Raw genomic sequence first — 12,988 nt, 5'->3', positions numbered from 1 at the left:
TTATGTTTTTTTTCTTCTTCTTCTTCTTCTTTCAAGGCCTTAACTAAGTACCAGATGTTGTTTAGGCATTTGTTCTATGCCAGACACGTAGAAAGACAATTGTGCAAGTAAGTTAACCATGGAGAACTAGCATAATATGTTTCGCAAAATGTCATTTTGAAAACAAGTAAGCTAGTAAGATGTGCATGGGCACTGAGACTTGGTCAAGGGTGCGTGGAGGTCAATGTAGCCAAATGGTAGCATGCAAAAAACACTTAGCGGTCTTACAGAGTTACTCCCAGCGGTATGTAATTACTTATACATGAGGGTAGCGAGAGACAAAGTGCAGCAAAGTCTCTTGTGTAAGGAAACATCGGATGGCAGAGGGAAGAGAGCCCGTCAGTTTTGAGTACTTTAGTATGGCTTGAACGGGAACACAATATGTACCTTTTCCATGGCATTAGGTATGTTGAAGCCTTTAAAATTATAAAATATAGATGTTCTTAAGGTTTCACTAAGATTCTCCCTTTTACCTAATACGGCGTTCTTCCTGGCCTTCACGGGTATGACATTTCGGTAGCATAATAGCCTGCAAGTAAGCTCTCCGGGGCGCTCTGGCGATGGGGCGGGAAAAGGAAAGAGAGCTTGAAACTACGTCTCTGGAATTTGAATATCTGCATCGAAAAAGTCGATGCAAAACGCTGATTGGCGGAGGCGTCATTACCCTTGGCACGTGTTTTTCAATGTTTGTTTGCATTCGCGCTCGTTTCCTCTTCGTGCTGATTAGCGAAAATCTGAGAGTTCAAACGACGGTTAGCCACAGGGGAATTGGAGATGGAATTCAAATTTCAGAGACCTAATTGCAAGCTCTTCTTTCCTTTCCCACCCTGCCGCCAGAGCGTCCCGGAGAGCTTGTTCGCAGGCTAGTAGCATAACTGAGACGAGCGCTCGGTCAAGGGCAATTACGCTGGGATCACTGGGCTGCGCTCGGAAGGTCCATCATTGTTAATTGACTGTTCAGGGACAGAACCAACAGGCATCACTACTGAATGCAGAAAGTGTGTTTTCCTTTGCAACAGAACGTAGGGGTTGCATTCCTTTGATATTTAATTGTGAATTAAAAAGCCTAAATATTCTTTGGCTTTGTATTTTTCCTTCTTTCCAGTGTCTGGGTCAGCAACAAGCGAGCAAAGCAGTTCACTCTGAACTCTTCCCATTGGTAAGATTTATGGACTATTTTATGAAATTACAACAAAATGCCGGAAGGGATCAATCAAGGTTTTCTGGAAAACTGCCCACCTACCCCTCCCCTGAGTCAACATAAACACTGACTTCTCACTTAAGGCAAAATTGTGACTTAGGGGAGGGGTAGGTGGTCAGTTACCCAGAAGCCTAAATTGATCCAAAATGCCCACCCTCACTGTCAGCCAATGTTTTACAAACTATCATCCCCGGAAAGTAGAAAATGAATTGATTTTTGTTATTGGATTCAAGTATTCGGTTAGTAAACATGAGATTCTGACGAGTTTCAAAAAAGTACCATTTGGCTTCTTCTTTTCATTGGTGGACCAGAATAGAGTGGAGATCGTGCGTCAGGACCGAGAAACATAAAAGAGTCTAAGAATGGATGTTCTAAGAATAGATGTCTTGAAACCTCAGTTGTCTTATTGCTACCTGAATCTTGTGATACTGACTGTATTGTGCGTGACCTCAGGTATGCTGCAGCGTTCGCCCTGCGTCAGAGGATGTTGCACTTCGTACAAACCTATGAGCATTACATGATGTTTGAAGTCCTGGAACCCAGCTGGCATTTAATGGAAAAAAGTCTGAAAACGGTGAGATCGGTGACTTTATCTCCGAGTGCTGAATAGAATTAACCACCTCTCAAGTATCATTTTTCACGCACAAACTTCCTCTTACTGGCTTAAGCTTGTCATGAGCCAATAAACCAGAGTGAGCAATTCCCATACTAGACCTATGTCACGGCGTTTTCACCTCCTGGTTTATTCTTAGATACATCGTAGAGCTCTCCTTAAGATGGAGACCCCGCCCCGTCTATGAGCGCATTCGAAGTATACGATATCAAGAAGGAAAACAAACCTTCATTAAAAGGTTAAAATACTATTTTTGGGTCTCTGGGGTTCGCTGACAGGTTTGTTCTAAAAATTAACTGGTCACTGAAAACGCCGTGACACGAGTACATGGAAGATGCTCGCTCCGGGCCATTGGCTCCTGGCTTGTTTGGAATGGTAAGTTTCATTGTTCATAAATGAATTGCTTACCGAAGGTGGTTGAGGAAGGTCTAATTTGGTAAAAGCCGAGAGGTTCGACGAATCCGGCGATTTGTCCAGTTTAATGTTTCATTTCCTTCACAGGTAACAAACATCGATGGCGTCCTGGAGAATCATAATGACTTCTTGGACCGCTGTCTTAAAGACTGCATGCTCACAAACCCCGAGTTACTAAAGGTGAAGTAAGCTAACACTAACAGTTACTTCTCACTTAGGGCAAAATGTTGGCTTAGGGGAGGGGTAGGTGGGCAGTTTCCCAGAAACCTAAATCGAACCAGTCCATCTTATGAAGGTATCCTGCTTACGGAGTGGCCAGGGGATGGCAAGGACCAGCTAAAGGTGGTGTCCGTCTTATAGGGGTGTACTTTAAGAGAAATGTAACTACTTAACGATCTGAGAACAACGTCTTCAATGCTTCTATATGCAGTCAGGCAATCACCATAATTGGCTAAAGGGGAGTACATAAAGGGTTTGACAAGCGGCAATTTCAACAGTTTCCTCGGGTTCAGGGTTGGTTGCACACACTAGTGGTTACTGGAATCAAAGAAACATCTGTGTAAATCATTCTTTGATGATCGAGGTCGGTCGCAGCAATCCCTTCTTATACTTCCTAGTGAATATATGTCAAAATCACCCATGGTGTATGCGTTTTCCTTCCCGTATGCTGCCTTTTTTGAGAGTCTTGTTTGATTGACATAACTAAATAACAGAAAGCACGTGACGAGAGGAGAATAGCTTCACTAATCTATTCGCGTTGCTTGTTTGCGTTCGCACGAATTTCCGACCTTTCGCTTAGTCACTCGAAAATTTTCTCTTCGGTACATTTCCTCCTTTTTGCCGTTTTCACGAAATGTCATTGCAGGGTGATGCCAAGCACAGTGTCATGAATAACTGGGGGCTTAAATGTACCTGACCTACGTTAACGCAAATCGTGATAATTGTTTTAGGTTGTGAGTAAATTGATGCTGGTGTGTGTAACATTCACAAATTGTATGCAGGTGAGTTTGATTTCTATTTATTTATTTCGATTTATTTTAGATTTAGATTTAGAACACTTTGACCACTTAACACAACAGATATGGGCTTCAACTTACGTGTTACCTAAAGTTAGCTATTAGTTAGGCGTGGTCACTACCAGAGATTGTTACGTCCCTAGTGCTTCTTTCACGTCCCACAAGAGTGCTGTGAGACGAGGTCTGTGAAACTGTGAGTTAAAACGCGGGACGATTATGTTATTACTCTGAAGTTGTACGCAGTGCAAGGTTTATTTGCCTCCTCCAATACTTGTTTATTCTCGTGTGAACAGTCGTAAAAGAATAAACAGACCCGTGTGGACACAGTGCGGCAGTTTCTGAACATGTGTCGCCATTTCTTTATTTCAGCGGTTCACTCAAAGTGCCAGTGTAGAATCACAGGAGACCGATGCCCCTGGTGTGAGTCCAATGAACAAGAGAGGTCCCCCACCAGGAGAACAGGAGAAAAAGAAAACTACTTTCAAGGTTCACCGTCGTTCGTCTGTCTTAGTTTTTTATTTTTGTATGCGTTTGTTTGTTTGTTTGCTTGGTTTGGGTGTCAACAGTTCAAGTAGAGGTCGGAAATTACACTGTGCAGGTCCTTGACCAAGAAACTTTGCTAAGAGATTTATCTAAATATCGTGCAAATTCATACGTCCTCAGTTCGTCAGCTTTTTTGCCTGACAAGGATCTGTCTCAGACTTCCGAAAGTTCCACTGCGAGGTCATGTTTCCTATTTAAGGTTAAGATTCTTACTTTAGAATTCGTTTCACTGTGCTTGCCGATCCAGTTAGAACTTTCACAGTCCCTTATTTTCTCGTGCGATTCTCGTGTTCGATCGTTGAGTTCGAGAGGCGGCCGTCAATATTTTATGTGGCGAGCGAAATCTGACTTCTGAGGAGAACTAAAAAATTACCCATGGTATTTGGGGAGGGATGTTTTACTCTTCTTGTATTTCTCTCGCGTATGAAGTCTCAGTGACGAACTTTTGATCTTTACTTTTGCCCCGAAAAAAGGTTTAAGGGCTGTGAACAGTCTATGGCTCAGTGAAATAGGTTTGATGTTTTTTGGGTGTGTGTATAGGTTGTGTCTGATCATGTAGATCAAATGATCAGTGGAGAAGACTTTGAGCGCACCATCCAGAATTTTGATAGCAACTTTGCGCTTCATTTAATGGATCTACTGGAGAAACTGAGTCATTACTCTACAATCGACTGTGAACACCAGATGCTGAATATTATTGCTCGGCTGGACCACAATGGATATTACACTGCACAACTGGAAAAGAGAGCAGCCGGCCAAGGTATGTAGTCATCACACGTGTATGTGTATCTTACCTTAGTCATCGCCTTCGGACGCGAGCATCGTACAGGTGGCTGAAGAAGGTCGACTCGCTTTCTTGTTCATATCCTTCAAAAACAGCCGCCATTTCGCAACGACACCACTGGTTTCCCTGCAAAATGACGTCTGAGAGCTTTTTTGTATTACCTGCTCATGTAAAAGTACCATTTTTATAGTGGCTAATTCGCTTAAGTGATGTATACGTTTTGTACTCGTAACCAGGGGTACTTACTTTTATACATTGAAAAACCGGAAATTCCGGTTAGAAAATCAAATGTTTCTTGCCATTCCATTTGGGAAGCTTTAGAAAATATGACCTGTGATGTGAGCTGATGAAATTCTCCTACTCTATGTAGTCTGTTCAGTTGATCTAGCTATGCTTTGTAGCGGGTCGTTCTTCCACCACTTCAAATAATTTCAGTGGTTTTATGTTTCTGCGCCATATTTTCACCCGGATGGTTTTTGTAACTGGTAAGCATCTTAGGTAACTTTTTTTAATTATTATTTTAATAGATACCAGTGGACCCCCAACGCCTAAGACCCCGACTAAATCCTCCTCGTCTTTATCAGCTGCAGCCGAGAATCAGATGCGGTCAGCGGCTTCATTAGATCAGCTCCCAGACTCCAGTCGCGCGCTCAAGTATTCACTAAAACCCCCTTCCCTACCTGACATGTCGGACGGTAAAGGAACGAAGAAGTAAACTGGCAGACAAACGGCGTCACTATATCTCAACACGAGCTGCATGTGGAATAGAGACATAAGAGTTCGATTCGAGATACCCAGGGCGGGTGGCGGTATGCAGGAAACCCTGGGGTTTGTTTCTTTGTTTTTTTATCTTGAAACAAGAGTTGATGTAAATAATTCAAGAGAGTTATGGGGGTAGGGCTAAAGTAAAATAAGAAAAAGGGGGAAAGAAATGGCTTACGCTTACCAAAGCAGCAGAGGTGAACGTTATCCACAAGACAAATCACTGCCATATCTTGTACAACTAGGGCTTTATTGTTTTTTTGGCTGCTGCTTTCTTCCACATAAACCTCTCTTAAGTGGACTTCTATCCTAAGGGGACCATTTTTTTCTCCTTCTAAGAGCGTCCGCTTAATTGAAGGTCGACCATAACAAATAAAAGTAACATGCAGCTATATACACCACTTATTAACCGAGAGTGAGGTCATTACAGGGAAATCTCATAAATTTTGCCCTATTTGAGCAGAAAATTATATTGACCGAGCGATAGCGAGGTTAATACATTAAGGCCGATATCGGGAATCTCCCTGTAATGACCGAACGGACGAGATTAATAAGTTATTTCATTATATGACCGTTGAGTTATGGACCTGAGCCAGCGTCCAATTAAAGCCAACAACTGGTCAGCGGATAACTTAAAAAAATGCTTCATCTCAAGGAGTTGTTCACGTGAGCCCGCGATACGTTTATTTGACACTGGTCAGCGGATACTCCTTTTGACAGTTGTCAATTGACCATATAATGAATGTTCATAAGGATGTCCACTATCAAGTTACAGTCAAACCAGATCAAGCGTTCCCGTCGCTAACGAACTAATCATTTCATTAACGGAAGAATGATTTCTTTCGTTGATTCAATAATCCCTTCATGAAATGAACAATCCAATATTCATATTTAGCCTCGCTTCCATAATCGAGTCGACCTCAGAATTTCGTTTTTTCTTCTCTTTTTTCTAAGGGTCGAGTGCGGGCCAGTTCTGAAGTTCAAACCCAAACAAACTGTTACATGTACGCCATTTTGCTGCCAGTAATCAGTGCAACAGACCTGACCTCTTAGAAAACAGGATGGTCAAACTAAGGTCAGTGTATGTGCGGTGATTGGTGGATTTCGATCCCCGGCCTTTCTCAGTTTCTTTGCGTTTGCGGTCTGTCTATTCTAGCTGTTATTTTGATTCAAGGCAGTGAAAAACCCAATCGTATACGGCAGGAAAAGGGAAGCAAATACAGGTAGATTTTGTTCATAAACCAAATCAACATTTACTTATCGAGTCGAGGTCCAATTTGACTGTTTGATTATTCATTTTATGAATGGATTATTGAATCAACAAACGAAATCATTTTGCCATTAATGAATTCATTAGTTTGATAGCGACGGGAACGCTTGACCTGGTTTGACTGTAAACACAAATTGTATATGCCTTGGACACCTACAATCCCAGACAAAAGTAGTTGGGAAGGTTGTACAACTTAACAGTAGTCCATTTTAATCCTGAACAAAGAGAGTTTTCTCTTTTGCTAAATACCCCCGTCCCCCCTTTTCAATGTTGAGATATAACAGAACAATTACGCGCACAAACATTAACGTTTTGCTCAACATTGGGCCAGGGGAGAGGGAGGAAGGAAAAAAGAAGTACAAAAAAGTAGCCTTCCCAACACTTATGACGATGATTGTAGCTATTGCCCGGCCATTACAAGAAAACAGCCAACCAAAGCGTGCTTACTATTGTAGCCTTACAATACATTTCAGTAACAAGTCTATTAAGACGGGTTCGAGGCTCACTCTCTTACTTTAGTGTAGCCTTCTAACTTAGTTTAAGAAGTCTAAATAACTCTTCATGCAATTGTAGTTGAAGGTGAACAGGGGCACTTATATCTGATACTGACTCCATGAAATCACGGAAATAACACAAAGGAAGGTGACTAATTCTTCTTGAACCTTTGTACCCTATTACTCGTGGGATGCGGTGGAAGTTTTCCTGTGTATGGGTTAAGTCTAAAAGCATGAATCCCTTCGCTTTATTCTAGGTAGCAAAATAGCAAATGTATCGACTTTGTAAAAACTGTAGTTAACGTAATGGACATGCCTAACAACAACAACAACAACAACATGCCTATGTTGGAAAGAAAGGGGTGGGAAATCCGTCATTTAGTTTGCTTTATACAACGGATATTTTTGTAGAGCATGTGTGTCTGTCTTTTATATGGAAACAAAAGTGTTGCCTCTAGAAGCTTTAAATAGTAAGGTATCAAATATTTATAACGCGTTTTTAGGAATGTAACTATAAATCAACTTGCATCTGTTTCGGGTTCTTGGTTGGTGAGGTCGTCATATGTTTGTACACGCCAAATTAGCAAACCCCTCCTTTGAAAATGAATAAAACCACAAACTTTACAAATTAGAACTCCTTACTTTGTTCATTCTAATGGTGGAGGACTTACTGTCAACTCAACTGATGGCTGATTGCTGTACTTTCCGTGAAATATATTTGAAGCCCCCATGAGCGGAAACCCTCGAGAAGCACAAAAAGTGTGCGAAACTGAAAAAGTTCAAATGGGGTGTGGCCAAGGCGGCCGTAACTAGAACTTTCCGGTTATGAGAATGTCCGTTAGGGGATCAGTCTGGTACAAAGCCTGTTTTACGAATATATTTTTGCCCTCTTTCTTCCAAAGCTAGCCAGGATCTCCATAAGGTCGTAGTAAAATTGGTTCAATATAAATAAGTGAGAATGTTTGGTTGATTTTCGGAATGTCTTCAATAAATGAAAATTAAGGGGACGTTTACTGGTAAAGACTTCAAAATTATGGAAAGTTGGAAAAGACTTTTTTTGAGGGTTTTTTTAAATTAAAATATGAAGGGGTATAATTAGTAGGAAAAAAAACAGATACTCCACCATCAAAACAAGGGGTTAAGTCCTCGCTCACAAATAATACCCCTCCCTCTAATAAGCCCCCCCCGAACCCCCGCTTTTCAAGGGGAGAAAGTTAATAAGCTCCTACTCCCTTTCCCTAATTATTCTTCACTAGTAAATGAGAGACTGTATTAATCAATCATGACTGTAAAACTTCGTGTGGACTGATCCGGGATGGTTGATTTACCAACTGGAAGTTCGGATTTGATTCTGATCCTCGGCTTCATGACCTCCAACCTTCTTGTTTTTGAGCGTCTCCGCTTTGTATTCTAGTTCTCTATGGAGAACTGATACCATTGTCTTTTCTAAATTAAATAAGCCCCCCCCCCTCTTTCCCTCAAGCCCCCCGTCTCTATTAAGCCCCCCTCAAATGGGCTTGAAATAAATAAGTTCCCGGGGGGCTTGATCATAGTTTAGGGAGTGCGTTCAACATGGGTAATAGTTGGATAGAAAAGGAAAGAAGAAGTAACAGTTTTTGTTTTTCTGTGATGAAGTGGAGAGAGGATCAATGCATTTCTCAGAGTACTTCTGTCGAGACTCCTCCTTCTTCCTTGGATATGTGGAGGTTTGGTCAGCTCTTCCCAACAAAGAAAAAACGTTGAAACGGTGCACGTGGCGCACCCACGAAAATGACGGTAGCCTTTCAAACTCCTCACAAAACAGCGCTCCAGATTAGGGGTTACCATAGCGTTCTACGCAACTGGTTGATTTCTACATACCCTTCTTTCTTCAATTTCCAAAAAAAAAAGGATAGAGAAATAACGAGTTCGTTTGTTCATTTGCTCTTTTAGTTTTGTTCTGCTTTTCACGATGAATGATCATGGGATCTTCGCGATTATCTAAACTCACGGCAATCGAATCTAGGAACTACTATTGTAGCAAGAAATAAACTGGATCTGTGAAACACCCTTGTCCACTTTGAACTGTACGTTGTCTCGTAGCTTTTCTCCAACTTCTTCCGACTTTCTAAAATTCCTTTATTGTTTTATGCATTGAAGCTCGCTTCGCTCACTTTTAAGAGCTTATGAGAGGTTGACTCGTAGGAAGGCTACTCCTCCCTCCTCTTCTTCTTCTTCTTCTTCTTCTTCTTCTTCTTCTTCTTCTTCTTCTTCTTCCCACCCTCCCCACCCCAACGCAATGGCCCAAAGCAAGTGGAGATTTCATATCCCAAGGTGCCAAGCGCGACGGTTTAATACAAGATGGCGGCGAAAGGTTCAGACTTTACTGCTTTTGTAGGTAATGAAATTGCGTGCCCTGTTTGTTTGGAGATATTTGACGACCCTAAGTGCCTTCCTACCTGTGCACACAATGTTTGTCTCAAGTGTCTTGGTAAAATTGTGAGGCAAAATCCAAGGAGGACCAAAGTGCAATGTCCTGAATGTCGCAAGAAGTCTCAGATTCCTCCTTCGGGAGTAGCTGCTTTTCCTACGAACCATTTGTTAAAACGGCTGATTGAGAATTCTCCTATCCAGAAAGAAAGACGTGCTTTTGGTGAAGCCGTTCAACGGTGGAGAGAGCAGATGAATGAAATAAGCAAGGACTTTGAGAAACTCAAAGAGGTACACGCTAAAGTGTTCGAGGAAAGCAAGATTAAAATGAAGGATCAGATAAGAGCTGAGGCAAAACGTTTGGCCAAAAGAATCGAGACGGAAGAGAAGAAGTTGTTGTCTCAGGTTGATGCGAGTTTTAAAGAAATGGCTTCTCAAAGTCCTTTCGATCTGAAATGTGCTGAAGTTAAACAGTTGTGTAGGAAAGTGTCAATCTCTTTGGATGTTGCAGACGAGACAAAGGATGAAAATGATGTTAAAGAATTCCAGAGATCCAAAGGCAGATGCGAAAATCAGTGTCAAGATTCACTGCAGAGCTTAAAAGCAGAGGTCACAAAACTTCAGAGTTTGCATGGAACAACAAATGTGAACTTTATCCCAGCAAAAGTTGACAAATGTGGTAAAATCCTGGGTGAAATTTCCCTTGTTAAACCAAGCAAGGCTGAACCCCAATCGAGTAACTTGCCAAAAACTGGTAGTGTTATCCGTCATATTGACACTGAGTTTGTGCCTACGGCCGTGACAGTGTCACCAGTAAGTGGTGAAATTGCTGTTCTTGATGCAGAAAGTAAACGTGTTCATATATTCACTCCAGCTGGTGATCCACACAAACAGTTTGAAATTCAATATGGTGATCTCAAAGAAATAGCTTATTCCAAAAATAACGATATTGTGGTGCTGAATCAAGAGAAGAACCGCCTCCTTCACTTTGACAAGGATGGGGCATTCATTCGAAAGTTCATTCAGGCTCCAAATGCATCTGTTAGATTTCAGAAGATGACAATTGATGTAGAAGGCCGTTATGTTCTAACCTCTCTTAGTGACTCATCTGGTCCTGGTATTATTGTGTATGATTCTGAAAGATGTCAAAAGTGGGCGTTCACCTCCGATCAATTCAGAGGCAATAAATTACTAGCAGTTCACCATAATGACAACTTTTTTGTCTCAGATGGCACAAACACCGTTAAAGTCTTTGACCATAAAGGAAAGCCTCTCCGTGAAATCAAGAATCTTGGAGACAACAATGGCCGTTTGGTTTCCATGGCACTGGATGCTGTGCATGACAGCCTTGTATGTGGCTCTGACAAGAATTCAGTTATAGTCGTCAAGTCTGATGGCAGAGTTATCTCCACTTTTCCCATGGGCGGAAGTTTGAATGCCATTGCACTGTGCAAAGGGTGTGACAACTTGGTGGCGAGTTTTCACGAGAAGAAATTTATTCAGATTTTGTCCCATAGAGAGTGAGACTTGATGAATCATGAGATTAAACATAGCACTGGTTTAAAATGGAGACAGTTTCCTGACAGTTTAGTTTGACAGTAAACTTACGGACACACCAAAGCGGCAGTAAAATGATGGCGGTTTATGGGTGGTTCTGCAAAGGGCAGCATCTTACATTTAGTTAAGTTTAGAGGCGTTAAAAAATTAAACTTGTACTAGTAGGTCTTGGCCCAAGTTTTGTTCATTTTAGTCACGGAATAATTTTATTGTAGGTACACTATTGTACATCTAGCTACCCAAAGGGGCAAGTCTTTTAAATTTAATGAATAATTTTATTTACAGGTAACCCAAAAACTTTGCCATTATTACATTATAACATTGTATTATTGTTGTCAGTGGTAAGCACCAAGTTCAAGTTCTAATAGTTTGTTTGCTAGGATGGTTAATGTGGACATGCAAACATTGATTTTTACTAAACGTTGGACAAGAACAACTATGGGCAGCTTCAGAAATACTATGACTTGATTTTCTTTCTTCTCTTCTTTTTGTCTTTTTTTTGCCTTTTTTTTTTTTTACAGATACAAGAAAAATGAACAAATGGTTTCAATTGTTACAAAATGTAAATTATTCGTTGATATCCTTCTTACAGCAATAGAGAGGTTTCTTTGAAGATTTTTAGATCAGCTCAAATGATTAAGAAAGTGTTTTTTGACAAACGTAGTGTTAGTTTTAATACTGCATGTGTAGTCGCCAGTTTATCATGCAGTAAATGATTATTATGCCTCCTGTTATGGGAAAAAGGAGGAGAGACGTATATGGCAATTTAATCAAGTTTGTGCTTGTTTTTATATGAAGAGTGATTTGGACTTTTAAGAGAGTTGAATTTTATATTTTGTAGTTCAGAGTTAAGATGTAAAAAACTAAGTTGAGTAATAAGTAAAGTTGAAGTTAACTGTTAGTTGCAGGACGTTATTGTAATCACAAATGAATAAAACAGGATCGGAATACCGTATTTATTTGAATAAGCGCCCAACCTCAAATTAGCACTCACCTCGAATAAGCGCCCATCCTAAAGGCAGAAAAAGTTAATAAGCACCCAGCCTCGAATAAGTGCCCACCCCCTCCTCCCCCCAATCAAACTCAAATAAGCACTCACCCCTACCCCACCCACTTGAGTGAATAAATTCTAATAAGAGACTTCCCCGAGGACGGAGTTTTCTTCAGAGCATTTTACAGAAACCTTGCTTTGTTACTTCTTCGCCTTTTGTTATTAGCATTTATTGTTTTGTTGCAAAATAAACATACTTCACTTGCTGAAAATGGTGAAAATTTAATAAGCGCCCAGCCTCGAATAAGCGCTCAAGGTCCAAAAATTTAATAAGCGCCCAGGGCGGTTAATCGAATAAATACGGTAGTCCTGAGTCCTAAGTTTTGTTTCTCAGCAATAGCACTATTATGAAGCGAAAGTCCGTGAGGCATATGGCACGCGTATGCCCCAACTTCCCTACCTCAATCAGTAAACCCAGACCCCCATTCCTGTTCCCATAACAACCCACTGCAAGACGTTTTTAACATGATAAAGCACGCGCTGAAAGTGTTATTTTTTCATGAATTGTTCGCTTTTATCTTTGCTCCGTTTTGTTGTTTATCTTGATTGGTTCAAAAACGGCAAACAATAACCAGAAAAACAAAGGCTGGTGTGATAGTTATGTGAGACTCGAACACCGCGTATTTGACGCTTCAAAGTCTTCAAATTTGAATTTTTCGGCATCTTGAAAACCATGGAAGGCCAGAAGAAAGTGTTAACTATCAGCAGTGTGACGAATAAGTTATTATGAAGGGCACATTGGAAGGATTTAGAGAGTTGTTCCTCTTGGTTTTATAGAGAAAACGGACAGAATTTGGACATCAACTCAAACTGGAGTGTGGAAAACAAATGGACA

At 40.9% G+C, this 12,988-nt stretch overlaps 2 protein-coding genes across 2 annotated transcripts in view; both read left to right on the top strand.

Moving 5' to 3' along the window:
* The window catches only part of LOC140932856 (gamma-tubulin complex component 2-like), a 46,441-nt gene extending 41,015 nt beyond the window's left edge, over positions 1-5,426 (top strand). The window contains exons 26-33 of the mRNA XM_073382358.1: positions 37-107; positions 1,145-1,198; positions 1,694-1,814; positions 2,355-2,447; positions 3,218-3,268; positions 3,653-3,769; positions 4,367-4,586; positions 5,138-5,426. Coding sequence (XP_073238459.1) covers positions 37-107; positions 1,145-1,198; positions 1,694-1,814; positions 2,355-2,447; positions 3,218-3,268; positions 3,653-3,769; positions 4,367-4,586; positions 5,138-5,325 — 915 coding nt within the window. The 3' untranslated portion in view covers positions 5,326-5,426. The remainder of the gene's footprint in view (positions 1-36; positions 108-1,144; positions 1,199-1,693; positions 1,815-2,354; positions 2,448-3,217; positions 3,269-3,652; positions 3,770-4,366; positions 4,587-5,137) is intronic.
* Positions 5,427-9,470: 4,044 nt separating this feature from the next.
* On the top strand, positions 9,471-12,003 carry LOC140932854 (uncharacterized). Its single transcript, XM_073382357.1, has one exon. The coding sequence runs from the start codon at positions 9,477-9,479 to the stop codon at positions 11,067-11,069; it is 1,593 nt and encodes a 530-aa protein (XP_073238458.1). The 5' UTR covers positions 9,471-9,476; the 3' UTR covers positions 11,070-12,003.
* The last annotated feature ends 985 nt before the right edge of the window (positions 12,004-12,988 follow it).

The sequence above is a fragment of the Porites lutea genome, chromosome 4 (genome assembly GCF_958299795.1).
Source record: "Porites lutea chromosome 4, jaPorLute2.1, whole genome shotgun sequence".
In the NCBI taxonomy this organism is placed as follows: Eukaryota; Metazoa; Cnidaria; class Anthozoa; order Scleractinia; family Poritidae; genus Porites; species Porites lutea.
This window is presented reverse-complemented; position numbering and strand designations above follow the sequence as displayed.

Bases quoted from the DNA above. Each gene is read 5' to 3' on its own strand.
- LOC140932854 (XM_073382357.1), top strand. From the start codon at position 9,477: ATGGCGGCGAAAGGTTCAGACTTTACTGCTTTTGTAGGTAATGAAATT.